General features: G+C 38.7%; 1 protein-coding gene across 2 annotated transcripts in view; it reads right to left on the reverse strand.

Moving 5' to 3' along the window:
* Window positions 1–19603, reverse strand: part of LOC139722751 (transducin-like enhancer protein 4) — an 88099-nt gene that overhangs the window by 21471 nt on the left and 47025 nt on the right. For both annotated transcript variants that reach the window (XM_071634034.1, XM_071634033.1), the window contains exon 10: window positions 1539–1658. In XM_071634034.1, coding sequence (XP_071490135.1) covers window positions 1539–1658 — 120 coding nt within the window. The remainder of the gene's footprint in view (window positions 1–1538; window positions 1659–19603) is intronic.

Below are 19603 nucleotides of genomic sequence, written 5' to 3' on the forward strand. Positions count from 1 at the left end.
TTCATACACCTTTGAGGCTCTCTACTTAAAAAGAGCTTGCATTGATCAGCTTTCAAAGGATGTGTCTATCTGTAAAGCACTCTATTGTATTACTAGTGTTGGTACTGCTGAAGAAGGTATCCCTCTCTGAACCTCCTGTCTTTATTTCCACACGTTCAGCAGCTCCTCCTTGTCGGCTTCATTTCAAATAAAACTACACCCTGCACACATTGATCTGTGGCTGTACTTAATCCCCCTTAGCTTCTGAGCAGTCCCTTACCTGAAAGATTCATTGTGCATTATCAGCACAGAAGCACCAGATAAAGCAAACTTCACGTAAAAGTACAAATCTTAAGGTGATGATCTATGATTCCTTGAACATCAGCAGGTGCAGCTGCATTTTACAGTAACTAGGATGCTACTTTCAATCTGCAAATGTCTCTATGAATTTGATATTCTATTAAAACAAACTGTTTTCTTCACAGCTCTTCAAAAGACATTATTAAACCATATGAGATATCACTTTCATGTACCCCCAGGCTATAGTCCTCTCTATACATACGATCATCATAATTATATCAAGTTCCAGCAGTTTAAACAGGGAGGTGGGAAACAAGCTCCTTCACTGTCTCATTCAATCTTCTAGCTTCTCACTACATGGTAGCCGCCAATGAGAAGAGTTGCTGAAGGCTACTCTCGGGATTGGTAGAAATAAATAAACTCTAATTAGATGATAAAAAGTGAAGATCCCTTAAATACAAAGGTGTAGTGAGCCTTAGTGTGAGAGGAGTGATGAGATTCTATGCTGATTTCAATTACATAGCCTTGATGCCAGCCCTCAAACAGTGATGATGATACAGATTACTGTGCACTATGCTAATGTGACCCTCCTCCATTGTTGTCCAGTCCCATATATCAAATGGATTCACCTGCTGGCATCAAAATCTAATGAGTGATGCAGTCAAAACACAGTATATACAACTTCTAACAGATAGCTGTAGAATGCGACATGTTCCATTGTAGTGCCATACTAGTTACTGACTCCATTATACTCTCCTGCTATGCCAGTGTTACTCCATTGCAATACCATAAAAGCATGTACTTGCTTTATTATGTATATATCCCAACCAGGTAGCTCTCACTTCAATCACTTACTGCTTTCATGCTCATTATTAATGAGACACTGAGTGAAATGCATATTTCCACTACGAAAAAAAGAAAGAAAATTCACTGATCCAACTTCACACAAAATACACAATTTGTTGTATGTGCACAAGTATTGCAATTAAACTAGAAATATCAATGGCAGACTTCAAGTGGAGAAAAAAGAACACATATTAAACCACCTTGCACAAAGAAATCTTAATGCCCAATGAAAATAATTATATGAATGTATACATTTATATGTTTGACATAATCCACTTTGAGGTAAGATTTCTTTTCGTTACATCTTTGAGTACAAGTTGGTCTGGAAAAGACTTGCACTATATTAACAGCAAAACGAAGCATTCTAATGAAGTGTAAAATGCACTGCATAAACAACAAAAACACCCACTCACCCCTGAATCTTTCTCCTCCCGTTTTCTCTTCACCATATTTTTTCCACTACCGCTGCTCTCGCCATGGTCTGAGTTACGGGTATACTTATCTGAATTGCGCTCCATTGGGGAGATGGAATTCTGTGGTGAGACAAATGAAAGAAATGTGGGTTAGTTCTCACATGTTTTCCATTGGTTAGATACAAAGACAACTGGAATCTTACTGATATTTAGGCAAGCAATATGATCCTTAAGGTTACAGTGTGAAGTTATCCCTTAATTTTTATCATTTTTCTTTACTATGATTGGAAAACAGTTTCTTTTATTTTAATTGCTTTTACAAAGTTCTGGCACTTGATTATGACAAATTCTGTCCATAGCTTCACCATGATGTTTGAACTTCAGAATTTATGTAAGTCATCTCTTCAGGGTCCCACATGTACCTTACACACATTTCAAAGTTCAGGGAGCTACATACAGCCACTGTAAACAACAACAACAACAAAACATGAACTGCTTTAGTTACATTAAGTTCAAAGACCCACCAAAAATTTAACTGCTTTACCCACTACACATCTGCCCACACCATGAAAGTTTGAAGAAAGAAATATGACAACTGCCAAGATGTTACGGATATACAACAGTAATAAGATCAGTCCAGATAGACAGAAGAGCTGGGGGGGGGGGTGCAAAACCATCTCTTCCTATTTGTAAGTAATGGATTATGTTTCAAAATGGTCAACGTAAAACAATAAATATCTAAGGCATCACAACGACACAAGCCATGTATGTTGTTTCATAGTTTGTTCCATCTGACTGAGCTTAGTAAAGGGCTGATAATTTGGCACTCCTGTATTTTCTTAATCTCCTCATCACATGACATCACACACACACACACACACACACACACACACACACACACACACACACACACACACACACACACTCACGTTTCATGCACAGACCCATCAAACAGAAGAACATTAACACACACACACAAAAAAAAAATGTGCATTGCTCAGAGTGTGCATACATGGATGAAGACTATATAAGCATAATAGCCATGGATGCTCTAGAATGAAGACAGCATATCACTCAGAATCACCTTTTACTCCCTAACGAAGGTTGGGAATTTCATATTAGAGCTATTGAGCCTCATTGCTGTGAGGAAGTAGATGGTGGAGAGACGTGTGGATGGAGGGTATGGTGGGGAGGGGGAAGAGGGACAGTCTGACATAGGTTTAGTCTGTTTGCTAGGTAAACATCATAACCACTCCCAGCATGGAGACACCAAGAATGGTGCTATGTCAACTAGCCAGGGCTTTCAGCTGAAGCACAAACACTGGCCACAAATACGGCCAGGGTATGAGGTCAGAGTGCTAATACAAATAGATGCTCTTGGTCAACAGCAACTTAGTCAACAACAAAATGAATGAAAGAATTAAATTAAATGTATAGAATAATGAAGTTACATTATCAAATGATAGGAAAAAAATTCTGATAGTCCTTCATGATCATCCTTTACAAGCATGTACAACTGTATTTGCAAAAATACCTGTACAATTTCACTTTACTTCATGTTGCAGAACTATATACTGTAAAGCCAGAATTGTTTGCGTGCATTTTAATTTGGCAAATTTTGCAAGAACCAAGATTCACAAAATTGAAATGCATGCTAATGCTCTCATCTACACTATTATGCACTAGATGTCACTTTGTCACTGGCAGTTCGCGAAAATTTAATGAGCACTGCAAAAAAGGCCATTGGCGCCAATTCATGAAAACTTCATGTCGCTAATATTTCTTGCTTTACAGTAATCTACTACAAGTACTAGAGATTTATGAACTATGTACGCAGGCATATATTATGTACACAAATCAAATACAGATGTAAGACTGCTGCTAAGTATTCTGACCAAGGGTTGGTGTTAACTGTGAGAACACAATGTATCCCTTTCAAAGGTAGCATAGAAGGAATAATTTTCATCCCTGTTCATATCTTTCTTTACTAGTGTGTGTTATGGGAGACATGATCTAACAATCAAAACACTGCTTTCACATTCTGGGCCTTCTTCTGCAGTACAACACAGTGCCGAACACTACCGTAAAGTTCCGTGTATAAGACGCACTATTTTTTCGTCGGAAAACGTTGAAAATCAGGGGTGCGTCGTATACACGGGTACAGTCGAATCACGGAAAAAAATCCGTCATGTACACCCAATTTTATAAGGCCAACTTGGGGCCATGTATGCCCATCGACGTTTGGAAGGTAAGCAATCACTAAAAATTACAGATAAAAGAGCGATCTTTCAATCTGGACACACACAAAAGCTGCAAATACGAGATAAACTTTACATCGGCCTTGTGCAGTAACGATGTATCAATCTGGCCATAGACAACAGCTGTAACAGCACTGCTGTATGCTACCGATGTCAGTCTACCAAGCTACCAACAGCCAACCTAGTAGCTGGAATACGTGATGTACAGGTATCATTACTAAATTACCGATACTGTAAAACTTATCAATGTACAGGGTGTACTAGTATCAATATGGCCATAGACAAAAGCTGTAAAATACGGAGTAGGATCGACACTATGTCACCGTAAATATGAACGATGTGTGAAGCATGCATGCATATCCATGTCATTCGTTTGCTCTTCATTTCACGAGTGCAAGGCCAGCTAGGATAGCATCTACACTGACTGTAGCTAGCTAGCTAGCTAGCAAGCCTTTGGCAAAGGCAGCAGCTGCAGAGAGGCTTTTGCAATGGACTCCCGTGCACACAGCGATCGGATCGAAGCGCGCTTGCCCGTTGCGCGCTGTGTGTGCAAGTCCATTGCTCTCTGTGTGCGTGTGCTGAAATTATAGCGAGCTGCCTTTTGCAAAAGGCTAGCACTGTGCATACAAGCATGGTACAAGAGACACACATGTTACTGGTAACAGTGCATGAGTGTAATTACCGTACGCACCGTACGTCTTGCCGTATGATCCCTCTGCTACACTTGCTGATGTTTTTCTTATTTTTCGTAATGAACCTTCCAGTCTGACATGCGTCAATATGCGAGACACCCTCTGCTACATTTGTATGTATAACAGCAAAGATCGTACTGTACACTTATGAGTACGATATGCATGACATATGTACCATGATTAAAAGGCGAAACAATAGCAAGTGAGTACCGAGACAAGTCTCGCATTTTGCGTCGTCCATATTTTGTTGATATCCGATGAATGCCGTTAAAAGAAAATATAAAAGGAAACGAAAAATAGAGCAAATACATGCTGCATTCTAGAGAAATTTTGAGCAGAAATTATATGTATGACACACGCAATATTTGCGTGGACACTTTCGTGTTTTTGTTTTTTTTTTAATTTTAGGTTCGAAATTAGGGGTGCGTCTTATACACGGGTGCGTCTTATACACGGAACTTTACGGTAATTATTATTGTCAGACTATAAATCACCTGCTACTAGAAGGAAAATAACCTGAATGATTATTATAATGATCAGGACACAGCCAGCATCTGTTATGAGTAGGCTACACTACAGCCCACAGAGAGAGAGAGAAAAAAAAAAAAGAAGAAAAAAGGTGAGAGTAAGGGGAGAGATCTGTCTGTTCATCAGCAATAGCTACTGCGGACCTCTGGGTTAGCAGACAGTCATTTCACGCCCCTACCCTCAGCAAGCCAATAAGCACCTCTGCGTACTACGCTCAACGCCAGCCAGCACGCAAAGTGCCTTTGTTCACGTGCCTCATGTCATAAGAGATAGCCTGTAATTGGGCACTGTTAGCTTGCACATCATACCTGCTGTCACTACTCACATCATGAACAGCTTCAATGCACGACAATTTTTGTCATTTGATTACAACACACACACACACACACACACACACTCACACAATCCTCTAATTACTCCTGATTACCTCAATGTTCAGTTATTATCGTCAGAACAAGAGTAAACTGAATTCACATGACTGTAAAAGGGTAATAGTGTATGCTTAGTACAACCCATATAGGGCAATCCTATTAACACTAAAATGTATTACATATCCTTTATCATCCATCCCTTGTCTAATTCCAAATTAAGCTTCCTTGTGATCAGCTTGCATAAAACTCTGATTTCATACACTGGAAGATGTGGATGTTATGACAATAAAACGAGGAACTCCAATATTTACATTACATGTGTGTGTAAATGTACTGCATTTTAAATCTGTCTTTTTCCATTCTTTCTCTAGAATTGACCAGGCTCACATGAGTCCCTCTTGGAGCCAAAAGCAGCCACACTACTTTAAAAATGTTAATGAATGCAATTTTGTAGTTTTCTGCAGTTGATTGTATTTCCTCATGTGACAGTGATGACTGCTTTATCCTCTGCTTCAGCAGCATACATATCATACATCCTCATCTGGTGGAATCCCTTCATTCTTGCAGCAGCAAATGTTATGCTTGATCATGAACATATCCCCTCAACCCTTTCTTCTTAAAAAAAAAATTAAAATGATTTGTGATACTATTTGACTATGGTGACATGGCATTTGCTCCTGCGACAATTGCTCCTGTTTTATTTTCTCCTAGGACTTAGGGTTAGGGTTGTGATAGGGTTTTAGGTTTAATTTGATGCCAGGATTAGGATTAGGGTTAGGGTTATGTTTGTGGGTAGAAGTAATGTTTGGCCAAGCGTGTAGATATTGCATGGGAACGATTGTTGCAGGAGCAACTGTCATAGAACCTTCCACTATAGACATGAAATCTTAACTATCTTTTGGACTAGCAGCATTCAATCTATGGCTCTTATTGTTGCCTGACTGAGAAGTATAGTACCACAATGTTAATTCATGAGAGTGACACCCTGCCTATCAGCTCACACTAGACAAAGTCTGTGCAAAGGTTCAGGAGAAAACGTAGAAACTGAAAGATGGCTAAATGATGAAACATCTATTCAAGAAACAAACTGCAAATATCATTCTGCATGATAGTACCATTACCAGAAACATTTGTCACAACAGTAGTCTCCACAAATCAGACTGAAGTAGGTCGATATGTGATCTATTTTGTTTGATAAGCTCCTTGGAGAAGTAAAGCCTTCTGACGACATTTACAAGTGCCCCAATCCGGATGTTTCGAATGAATTAAAGTCACATCACACTAATGTGTAAACACCTTTATATTTTAGACAAGACAAAACCTTCAAAAATATTTAAAGGTACAGATCACCTGCATGTCATTGTGAAATTTCACATTAACTCATTTGAATAGATTTATTAAAATGCTAGACACTAGACTGAAAGCACAGTTCAATATTAAGCAATTGTGTGAGTTGCTGATATGTAGGAGATTGTATTGTATTACCTGACACTAATTTTTCAATGCTCTGAATTCCATTCTCAAGAGGATTTTAGCATAATGTGTAGCAGTAGTTATCCACAAAGTCCTGAAAATTATGAATTTTGCAAAATTATATGGGAATTATTCTCTCAGATTTTTTAAAGATATACTTCAAGATAGCCCCTCCACAAAGACGTCATCTTTTCACGCAGTGCAAAAGTGCATTATAATTCCAAACACGATATTTGTAATGGAATAATTGACTTCTTTCATGCAGGTAACACAGGATTCACATATCAGATTCACCATTCATACCAACAATTCACCATACACCTTTATACCAAGAGGACGAAAAAGACAATAACAGCAAATATGGATCAAATTCAGAATTGTAGGGTAAAAGACCAAACATGAACATTTCAAACAATCTACAGTCTGAGGTAAAATGTGAATTACTGAGCATTTCTACATTTTTGTGTCACATTTTGGCAATTCTGGACTATACAAAGCTTAGTGAGGTACATCTGCCAAGTCCCATGCATATAGAATTTCACAATTACGCAGAGATGTAGGCCTATGCTTTTGGAATTACCATGGTGTTCGGTAAATGCCATGTCTGGCTATCCACATAATTTGAAATTCTAAACTGGTGAATGAAATTATTTGAATAAGAAACTAATGCTTCTTGTAGGAAAAAAAACTAAAGGTTTCACATGATTTGGCCTATCCTTTGATGATTCGAGCAGAGAAATAGGCTGGGCATGTGGTGGCCTTTTGGCTTGGATAGAGTCATGTACTGTGTGGTGGCCTCTGTGGTAATTGTGGTTGACTGGATGGAGCTAGGATGGCTGCAGGCTGAGAGCATGAGACACTGGCACAACTCTCCTGCTATGTCTCTACCCAAAAAATAAACTGAGAACTATTAGGCTTCCATCTCTCCTTTAGAAGTAAGATAGAAACCTCCTCCCCACTCCCTCAAAAATACACAACCAACCAAGCAAACAAACAAATAAACAAACATCCACAACATGATAATGCCCATGCTGGATTAATATTTCACAGAAGTTATGGGAGCTCAAACATGTTTTACCTATATTGCTTAAATCTATATGTGCACATATAGTACCTTGGTGAATTCACTATATTTTAATCTAAATGTGTAATTTGCTGTATATAAAAAATATATGACAAGAGAAGGATGAAAAGAAAGGACAATGATGCATGAATTAATGTGTTGCCAACTTTCTCTTAAGAACCTGATTAACAAATGCAGTGGAATATACCTGCACATCTGGTGAGCATTCCTAAAATGCCAGTTTGCTTTCAGTATGTAGGCCTATCACTTCCCCCCCCCCCCACTTCCCATTTGAAAAACCAAACAAACACAAAAACACACACGGCATTCAAAAGATTTTAAAAAAGTTTAAATTAATCATAGTGTAAAGAACTATTGATGATGGATTGTACATGTACATGTACATGTAGAAACACAAGACAAAGAGCTATCAGCCACCAACTCAGTTTGAACTCTTTGACATAAAAGATCTATGTTTGATACCACAGTATTACACTTGTATTTGATAACACATTTCAGGTTTGGGCCAGAGCAAACACCATCTTGCTATATTAACTTTTAAAACACTGGAAATTACTGTGGCATGCTTAACGGTGCATGATGATGTCACAGAAATAAACCCCATCATACTTATATGTAAATATAAAATTTGACCCTGCGTACCATATTTGCCATCACCTCAGTAGGCTCAATATAAAAATGTCGCTCATCCTTTCTCTGCTGCCATAGCAAACTACAGTCTGTATCTCTGGTTTTTAGAGCAAAAGCTTCCCCATCAACTGTTGTATTTGTTCAGTCAATATGTGGTTAAACATGGCCTGTGTGTGCTGAGAGAGGGCCCTGCACCCACAGTGAGGTGGGGAGAAGAGGAAAATGGTGGGAAAGAAAATACAAACAGAATCCGCCTGGTGTGATAGTGGTGTATGTACACCACCACACATGCACACACAGGCGCACAGGCGCACACACGCACACACAGAGACACACATACATGCTCAACACTGGGACACAGCAGCCTACCTAGCTTTGTTTGACTGGAGCAGAGTCAACAGAAACACCCATTCTCAGGTGTCAGACAGAGAATTACCCATTGCTCACACAAACAATGTACATTTTTTTCTAATTCATAAATCATAGCTCTCTCTTTCTCCACAGGAACATGAACTTTACTATTTTTTCTTTACTACACCATAAGAACAGATATTGCAATATGCAAACAAAGCTGAATGAACAATTTATAAGAGCATCCTGTGCAGCTATGCAAAGTGTGCTTTGAGGAGGTGCAATGTACATTGTACTGCTTTTTTTAATGTTCTTGTTTATGGAGTACAACTCTGTATAATATGCATGATGATAACAGAATGTGGTATCTTTTTAAGCATATAGCATACCATTACAGTCAATAACGAAAACCTGTTATTATATGTATAATGACTAAATAATGTATGAATGCTTCTATGGCAGGTTTATGGCACGAGCAAGCAGAGAGGACCCTGATGTAACTTACATGTACCTCTTACAAAAAATGGATCAAAAACAAATGATTCAAAGATAATAATGAAGGTATGTCCACCTGTTGCTAGTATACTTATGTAAGCACATGATGCTCTTTGTGTTGCCTGTTCTCTCTGTCTCTCTCTGCCCTCCATGCTGATAAATAGGCCTACATTTATATTCATCCCTCTCATGTACTTCCTCCTCCATCTCTTCCCTCTTTTGTCTTACATGTACTACCTCCCTCCCTTGCTTTCTCTCTTGTATTTCATATGTAACCACATTTCTGGCTCAAAGAAAATTCAAGAGTAAAGTCGATGTAATTGTCCCTCATCGGCTTCAGCTCATGTACAGAAATTGAAATTCACACTTTCACCTTTGTCATACTCTTTTTAATAAAGAGAATAACAAGGAGCTAGGAACAGAATATGTATATACTGAAAACACACATATTGTAGGACTTTGGGCAGGACTGCATAACCAAAAAAAAAAAAAAAAAAATCCCCACAAGAAACTGCACTCAATATTCTGGTTGGAAAGGGTGCATACATGTAAGAAAACAATTAAAGCAGTTTTAGTTAAATTGCCAACTTCCTCTCCAGCGGTTTTCAAAATAAGAAACAAACCTCATACAAGTCTCTACTCTAAGCTACTCACTGAATTTCTCTCACTTACTCACAGGCGCGATAGGATTTTCCACTCATTAATCATGTCATTATTTCCTAGATGACGTCAGGAAAGGGTGTAACCTTTCCCGTTAGCATTTCTGCAGGGATGAAGAAACTATCTCAGTCTGGGCTGCTCATAGAAAACAAACCACTAAGGGAAATGAAAAGAGGGGGAAAAGAGAGTAAACTCCCTAAACTCTACTCACTGCTGAAATATATTAAAACTAAGTGACATACCACCCCCCCCCCCCCCCCCCCCCCCCCCTTGGAGCACAGTGACGTGTCTCAGTGATTGGTTTGTGGTTTTTCCCAGGCTTACACTAGAAGAGCTTCCTCAAGCATTACCTTCCCTTCCATCAGTCCCAGTGTTATCACTCATAAGCAAGATATATGTGGCTTGAAGGTGACACATGATCACAACCACACACATAAGAAAAAAGAAATGATATACTAGTTACCTAATGCAAGAAAAAGACAAAGAAATGATCAAATGAATAGTCCTCTATGTAGTGTTAATGGGGTTGACCTCTGATTTTTTTTTTTCTTTTTTCTTTTTTTTGGCAGGAGAGTCTAGGAGATATGTATCTATGATAAAGCCTCAATGATTAGGATTCATATTATGGCAGCTGTCCTCGACTGTAGATAGCGGGTACCCTTCAGTCTGACACTTGGCAAAGCTACAATCACAGTATGTGAGACAGCAAGAGGGAGGAGACCCAGCGTTTGGTGGGACCTCCCTCATCACTACGACAGCCAGCTTTAGATAGGATTCTCTCACTGACTAAACATGGGATCTCATGCTTTATGAGGATCTCATGATTTTGTGTCCCCCTCTTTCCTCCTCCTCCCAAACACTACCCAAACTCTCATGAATCATCGCTCGTGAAGTTCACTAGTAGCAGCCTCCCATACAGGCATGTATCAGTAACTTATAGTGAACTCTCTCATTCTCCCAACCTTCTCTTGTCTTGTCTTGGCAAAGAATGCACACAAGGTAATGGCAAGTAAATCCCGAGTAACAATGGCACAAGATGCCAAGCATACCAGCTAGGCCTATATAATGAAGAACCTACATTGTACTCACATGTTTATCTTGTTTATGCTCTCCTTCAATACCAAGAAGTGCTGATTAATACACATGGGATTGAAATGTGCTTGCTTCTTTGGCTTTGACTTTCCCCTGATACAAAGGATCTCAAAAATATTGCTTACAACACTAAATATAATTCAACATAATGTCACTACTTGTGATATCCCTGCATAAATAATGGACAAATCTAATCCCCACATTACATAATGAATGTACAAAGTAATAGTCCTGATGAAATACAGCAATTTAAAATTGGATCAACACATTGGTACATGTGGTAATGGATGTGTTCTAATGACCCATCATGCCTCCTGCTACAAATGTGATAGACTATCAAACACTTTGTTTTATTTGCATGTTAATAAGGATGGAATATGTAGCTGGACAGAGAAGGGATGAAAGGGGAGAGAAACAGGATACGGTTGGAGGGGAAAAAAATCGAGCTGAATTTGGCTATCAAATAGAGAGGATGCTTACGAGAGCGAATCGCCACTGGCAACAGGCAAATTGACGACAGTGAGTCGAGAAGCCTGTGCTGGCAAAACACACACTTATGCCTCGAGTTGGCATCTCATATTCAGCTTCCAAGCTAGGCAGCCCATCTCCCCTGTTTATCAATATCAATGAGGTACCAGTACCGGGTTGGGAAAAAAGAGACACATAAGAAGCACAAAAAAAGGGGGGGGGGAGGGGAACCCAACCCCAAAACCATATGCATCACTTCACTGTGAAATGAGTGACCCCCAAGGTATCTGCTGTTGCTATAATGGTATTACCCATCCATCAATACATGGTAGGGCACCCTCTTTAATTCACTGTTTCCTACCAAAACATTTTTATTTTTGAATCTGTTTATGAAGAAATCACATTCACATTACTTCCAATACAGTGATGTTACACAATTGGTATTAGAGAAAGTTTTATTCCTTTAATGAAGAAGGCTAGAAGCATAAAATTAATCAGTAAGATAATTAGAAAACAGTTGAAGTTGTGAAAACAGATACATGACATGGTCATGAGTACATAAAAACAAGCTCTCAAGCCACTGGATGTGGATAGTAGCGTTGGTATGTGGAAGAGCTGTTGGCCCACTCCTGGCAGCAATTAATCACAGTTCAGATTTGTGAGGACTTTGTGTTGGCTAAATGATCAAGCTGCTAATGCTGCAGCCAGACAGACATGTCTTTCTGGTGCCATTACAAAGTTTCATTGTGATTCTAATCCCTCATTATGTTTCATTCTGTGTCTAATCCACATCTGATGTGTCAACTGACACGCCTGCTGACCTGGCAGGAGGTTTCCCCTCTTCACTCAGTTGGGATTAGTCTACCACAAGCTGGACACGAAGCAATGTCACACAATAGGCATAAAGGAGCTACAAGCATTATCCAGCAAGCTCTGTGCATGGGCTCATGGCAAAATGTCTCTGATTACACATTCAATGATATATGATTTGATTGATTTAATATGATAATAATATGATGTATATATAATATATACACTCATTTCATGGGTAAAACTAAAAAACAGCAGCTATACTGTTACATTTATCACAGATGTATAACATGACTTGTATGGGACCTTTGTTCAACAACAAATGGAAGAGTTGTGAGTTCATAAACATCATCATCCCAGCTACTGCTATAGTATAAGCACTATGAGGTGCCAAGATGTGAAACTCCATGACTTGATAACTTTCTCATTGCAACTATGAATTTGATATAAAGTCTACCATTACGTTCGCCTGATTTTCCACAATCCATTAAAATCAAGTATGACATGGCATAAAATCACACTTTCATATACTTCTGGTCTTCAAAAGCTTTGTTTCCTCAGGGCAGAAAGTAGCATTTGTCGCGACAGACAAATCCATCCCCTACTGACATACACACAAACACATTCCATACAAGCAATGCTCGTCACTCAATACAAGATCATTGAGCCACAGAACAAGAATGCACCTGTAATGACAAACCATTGGTTCTATATGAAGGACCCATACATGTAAAGCTGATATAGATCCGACATCCCTCTAAAGAAATGCATCCCTGGCCTAGCAATATAGCATTGAGCAGAGACAATTTGGAATGTTTTCCCAATATAATCAATTCTCCCACAAGCTTTACTGGCTACTCTCTGTTCATGTCCTCATGTCCAGGCAGGTAAACATTGCAAACAGCATGCCTCGGCAGAGTTTGAGAATCAGATCCCAATCAATCATGCTTTCTAGGATGAAGAATGCTGTATTCAAACTGTCAGCCAATGCTGGCGATAGCTCTTCAAGGATTCATTTTTGATTTGGCAGTTATTGTGATCAGCTCATTTCTAAAGGCACAGGAGATGAGATCGATTCAAACCAGAGTTGAAGAGGGAAAAGAAGCTGATCCAAGGCACTGTCTGTTGTTAATCATTGTTCCCTCAGCAGAATTTGAGCATGTTGCAATACATTCAATGGTTCTTTAATACCCCTTGCAAAAGAAAGCAATCACCATCAGACCATTATTCATGCTATCTGCACATGACTTTGATTTATGTCTTTAAATTTCAATATGATTGTTCTTGAAGAGTGTAGAACACTGTACAGCATTATAGTAGGCACGTCACTCGCGCGCACCCAAAAATCAGCCGTTTCAAAATGATCGTGCGTGTTAGGCCATTTTCATGTGAAGTGAGTGATGATACTGGGGTGAGAAATCATGATTGTTTTGTCAAATTTTTGAATGATGAGAAATAAAAACATACATATTTAAGAAAAAAATATCTGTTTCTTGCGTGTCTGTGTTGATGTGTGTCCGTTCTTGATGACAAATACGAAAAAAAGAGGTTTGAAGCGCGGCTTACCGACACGGTCAGGGAAGCTCGAACGGCGATATCTCGGTGGCAACCTCCGCGCCACGCAATTTCGTAACCTGTTTGTGTGTGCTTTCTGCATCGTTACCGGGTGCCACACGTAATATATCTGGAAATGAGGTTGCCAATCACCAAGCTGTATACCTTGGCATCGGGTACCGAGTCCCGAAATTTTCCAAGATAGCGACTCGCGCCGGCAAGCGACGGGAAGGCAAGAAGATGTACTTTTTTACCCGAATTTGCTCGAATATCTAAATTTCGATATCAGATTATTAATTTTGAAGTATTTTCCTTTCATTTGATATATGATTCATTTTTCAATTATTTTCATGGCATTTGGGACAGCTTATTGTTTTCCGCCTTCCACTCTTTTTTGCAGAACTGCCTACGCTACGCTACGGCCGCGAACCACGAGTCAGGGTTTGACCTTGTGCAGCGCTATGCCTATCTTTTACACATGTTAGCTGGACTTAGTTTATTTTTCAACAAATTTGACTGGCCCGTCAGTGATTTCATGACCAAATTGAGGTATTTCCACGCTTTATTACAAGAAAATTACAAAATTCTGAATGCTCATTTTTTCTTTTCTTTGTGGTATGTCCAGCTTTCTAGCAACTTGACGGTGTTCGGGCAATTATGAATTTATGATTTTTTTTAAAATACTGGGTCAAAATGTGCCAAAAATGCAATTTTCCCAAAATGGCTGAATTTAGGGTCTTTTTTCGAGTCTTATTTTTCGCATAACTCGAGAACGAAAAAACGAATTTCAATTTTTTTTTCTGTTTTGTGTTTCTGTTATGCCCCTCCTTCCTCTGCAAACGGTTTTAAGTTAAAATAAAAAAGTTTTAAAAATGGTGTGATATGCCTAATTATAGCTGGCTGGATATTGTAATTATTGTTTGATGTACTTGTTTCCTGCCTAAAGTACATGTTGCAAGAGATTTTTTTTCTTCAACAATTAGTTATTTCTTCCAGTACTAGCCAAGAATAGTCCATGAAGAGTTGTCCTAGTTCCTAGATACATTGGGTTTTCCTTTTTAAATGAAAGAGGAGAAAAATGTCTTGATGGACTATCTGTTTGCAGGCAGTAATTACCAATGGCTGGTTTCCATGGCATTCCAGCCACCCCTACAGGTTCTTCTTAGAGTTGGGAAAAAGAGGAGGAGCCAAAGAAGAACATGTCATGCCTTGGGATACATAAATAATTCCCAGACAAAGGCAAGGTTTCTGTCCATGGAGGAGTATAATCAGTCTTAATCCTATTGATGTGCCATTGGTTTGGGGGAGGGATCCCTGCTGAGCACAGCTCTCCACATCCTATTGTTGGCTCTCTTCAAAATCGCTGGACACCATTGATCAACACTTTTCAGGGAAGGGTTACCACAGGCAAACAAATGGCCCAGACAGGATTCCTCCACAGTCCACCTCTCTCAGAGTGAATAGCATCTCACAGTTTGCCCAGCCATCCAAATCTTCCTCTCCCCCCCCCCCCTTCCTCTTAAAAGAGGAACGCAGCACACTCATACAGAAGAAGAAAAAAAAGGAGAAAAAGTATAGATTTGCGGTTGGCAAAGCCGAGAACTTTTTCTTCTGGGATGGTTGGCCACCAAAGGTACTTGCGTGCCAGTCCAACAAAGGTAACTTAAAAGTTGGATACAATAAACCTGTTACCTGGATTAACCGTTGAACATAAAGAGGGGGCTGGAAGGTTGGAAGGTCTTTGAGGAGAAAATGGCATTAGTGGGTGAAATCAGCTTGACCTCAACCACTAAACCACTTTGAAGTTTAGCAGATTTCACCATGAGCAAGAGGAGGTGATTTAGGGTCATGTACATCCAGATTAGTATCAATTAAACATCAAGAACTTGTCACCCAGATGAATGCACTGAATTGTTTGTCAAAGAATCAGATAATTCACTATCATCAACAGAAGAATAATTAATGACAAGGAGGGCAAGGGGCAAAAATGGGGAAATACTGGAAAATACAGTTCTCTTGTTCCCTATGTTCACCTATTTGTCAGCTTTTCAGCTTTTCCAATGATTCTACAGAGTTTTTCATCCCTTGCTGGACCATGCACAGATTAAAGGAAACTATAAGGACTGAGAAAATGTCTCACCATGCTTTTGACAAATATGCCTTAAACCTAATCCTTTTCAGACATGTTGACTCATTTGATCTGTCTGAAACTCTAGGCCTGTTCACACAAACCTGAAATTGTTTTCGAAAAATGATTTTTACAATGCCATGCAAAAACCCTTAATTCTTGTGTGAGTGTGATCTTACAAAAAAAAACCTGATAACTCTTGCAATATGCATTGCAATGAAAAAATTGATCAAGCTTGATTCTTTTTTATGATTTTTGTGACAATTTGTCCTGCACAGCATGTGTGAAAGGCACACTACAAAACTATTTTTTTTTTTTTTTTAAATCCCATAATTCAACTTGCCTCACTGGGTCTTCCTCCCTTGAGTGCCCATAACAATGTCATGCTCTGGTCATTGTTTAGGCATGCAGCAGTTTCAAAGTGCTTCCTTTCCAGAAAATAGGGTGATTTTGTAGACATATGTATACAGTACCAAAGAAAACGGGTTTCTGAACACAATTAAAGAAACTGAATATTTTGTTGCTAAAAAGAGAAACAAGCTTTCTGTGTATTTTAGAAAATGGAAATTTGACCTGTAAGCCTTTTGGTTTCCTAGTACTACCCTGTATTACCCCAGCTATTACACATTCTCTATTTGTATGATGTTTTGAATGTTGTGAAATATTATCACCTCAAATTTTTTTTTTTTAAATCTTGACCTTGTCGGTTATATTGCTTATGATATTGCCCTGAAGGACCATAATGTTACTTGTGCCAGCCCTTTTTCTATCTTCTAATATCGTACCCCCTTCCTTTTTTTCTCTCCCTCTTTCTTACAGTATTATTATGGATACTGTTATTAGTAATTACTGATATTTATTTCTGTTATGTAACTTATGAAAATCAGTAAAGACATTTAAAAAAATGGATTTCTTAATTGCAATATAAAACTGATAGCTCCCAGGATTGAATAGTAAGCAGGATATAATATGCTCCCCACTGACTTTCATGTTTTTCTTGCAATGACCTTTGAGACAGCTACCTGTAATCTAATCAATGGTTATCCGTAACCAAGTGCTAACAAAGCTGATAAATCCATATATAAAATAGTATATGCGGCACATTTCTCTATCTCCATTATCTCCCACATGACATACAGTCATTCACACACTGTATCTTACAAGTGGCCAGAACCAGGGTTGTCTACAACTTCAGACTCACATGATTTGATCTAGAAGATAACCTGGCCTAATGACACTACTGATACATTTATTTTGCTCTGTGGTACTCAGACTGCCTACGCTTCCAGCTGGGAACATTAACTGCCTTGAAATGATCCTTTGACTGTACACTTCATTGGAGACTTGTTTTCAAAGCATTTCAGTTTTTTGTTTTTTTGTTTTCATGGAGGACTCTCCCTTCTCCCCTGTCTCTCTTACTTTCCTTCCTCTCTCTCCCTCTCTCTCTCTCTATCTCTCTCTTTATGAGATCATAGAGAGATCAACATTTAGCTTTGAACAAATAATGAATTTGTTATAAATGCCATTATTTCAATGGTTTGTTCAATGTGGACATGAACAATTTAAAATCACACCAAACTAGTCAAACAGATACTATGAATGCAAAGGTTAGCAATATTACAAAATTTACTTTGTGTGACACTATTTATCACACTACGTTTCAAATGTTCTTCAAAAATATAGAGATCCCTCACAGCACCTATTTACAAACCAAAATAACTGGTCTCCTATCGAAGTCCAAATAAGTATGATAGCTGACACATTTGTCATGTGATATTATTCTCATTACAGAAAATTAAGGCACAGCTCTGCAACATTCTGCATTCTCACCACATCCAAAATGTTATAAACAGCAAGATATTTATCACCAACACTTATTATGTATGCTTGGATGGGATTCTTAGATAGTGTTAACAACCATACACATCTGTCAACTTCAAATTTTTATTATAACGCTATAACAATCCATCAATGACACACAGCATGTTGAACTTCCTTCAAAAAAAAAATGTGTGCATGAGATAAAGCCAAGCTAGCAAGGGATTTGATGAATATTTCATAACTCCCTTGACAGCTTCAGCAGAAGACTCATGGTAAAGAGGATTAGTGAACCTGCTAAGCAGCTTAGGCAATTGTGACACCCTCAAAGCACAAACAAGGCACTAATCCCCACAGAAAACAGCCTATCACTTTGGATGGTTTGGATCTGCTTGGCTGCTCAGGCAATGGGAATTATCAGCTGGCTCCCCACTTGCAGGGTTTTAAGCCTTCATTAACTTCAATTTTAGTATCTACTAGGTGATTAGGAGCCATGGCACAAGGTCTCTCTTTGAGTGCTCTAGTAAATGAGGCAACAGCACTGCTGCCTTCAATAAACGGTATTACACTGGAACGAGAATGGGTTGGTGTGTGAACAACTAAACATCACTTTGTCTAATATTTCATTCCTAACCAGGTGTTGATCATGCTAAGAGAGTTTCAATGCAAAATCCTCAGTTAAATGTACATGTCAGAATACTATCACATTAACTCTTTGTGAGCTACATTTACAAGCCCTACTCAGTCTTCAGTTTACATGTTTTGCTAAAACACATAACCCCACACAAATTGTCAATAAATCGCAATATGCCACAGTACACTAAAAGTGTCACAGACACGGCTTTGTCATGGAATTTACATCACTGCAAAGCTTTCAATTTTCTCTACAACTTTGCTATACCACATTTCTAGCAAAATCGCTTCTATAAAAAGTTACATGGCTTTGAAAAAACACCACAAAACAGAATGCTTTCAGAAAGCACTCATGCATTACCTCTCAATGAGCCACATTATTATGTGACACACAGGGGGTTTACACTGTGGGACAGATACATTGTATCTAAACCAAGCATTTGTTATGTACCAAGAAAGAGGAAGGCAACAAATGGCCCACAAGAGAAATGGGAGAATGACTGGCAAAGCAAATAGTCTTTGTAGCTTTAACAAATGAATCATGAGGACATTCTTTGATCTTTCTGGAAACAAAAAGCCAATTTAGCCTCGAGGCATTTATGCTGATCCGTACAGTATTCATAATATTTTTCAATTATAGTCTTTACTTTCAGGTAACATTTCCACTTTTGCAAAGCTAGATAGGAAAGGCCTACTACATGTGACTGTGGCATTTAAAAGAAAAATGATCACTTACTTTGTCACTAATTTTTCACTGCAAAATCTATTAGTATTTTTACCTTGACCTCCAACCTATACATCTGTCATTCCATCTGATAAAGAGTTTGACAGAGAAGTGAGATGTACTGAAGCAGAGGATTTAAAGTGCCTTTGATCATTTACCTCCTGAATGTCTAGCAGTATGCCCACTCAAAAATCATTGGCTTGCCCAGAGAAATAGAGAGTGTCTGTGTGTGTGTGGGGGGGGGGGGGGGGGAGGGGGGTATGTGGGTTGAAGTACATGTAAATGTATCTATTCCT

Source organism: Diadema antillarum, unplaced genomic scaffold (assembly GCF_040938485.1).
Source record: "Diadema antillarum isolate AM-2024a unplaced genomic scaffold, OU_Dant_1.0 scf00000170, whole genome shotgun sequence".
Lineage (NCBI taxonomy): Eukaryota > Metazoa > Echinodermata > Echinoidea > Diadematoida > Diadematidae > Diadema > Diadema antillarum.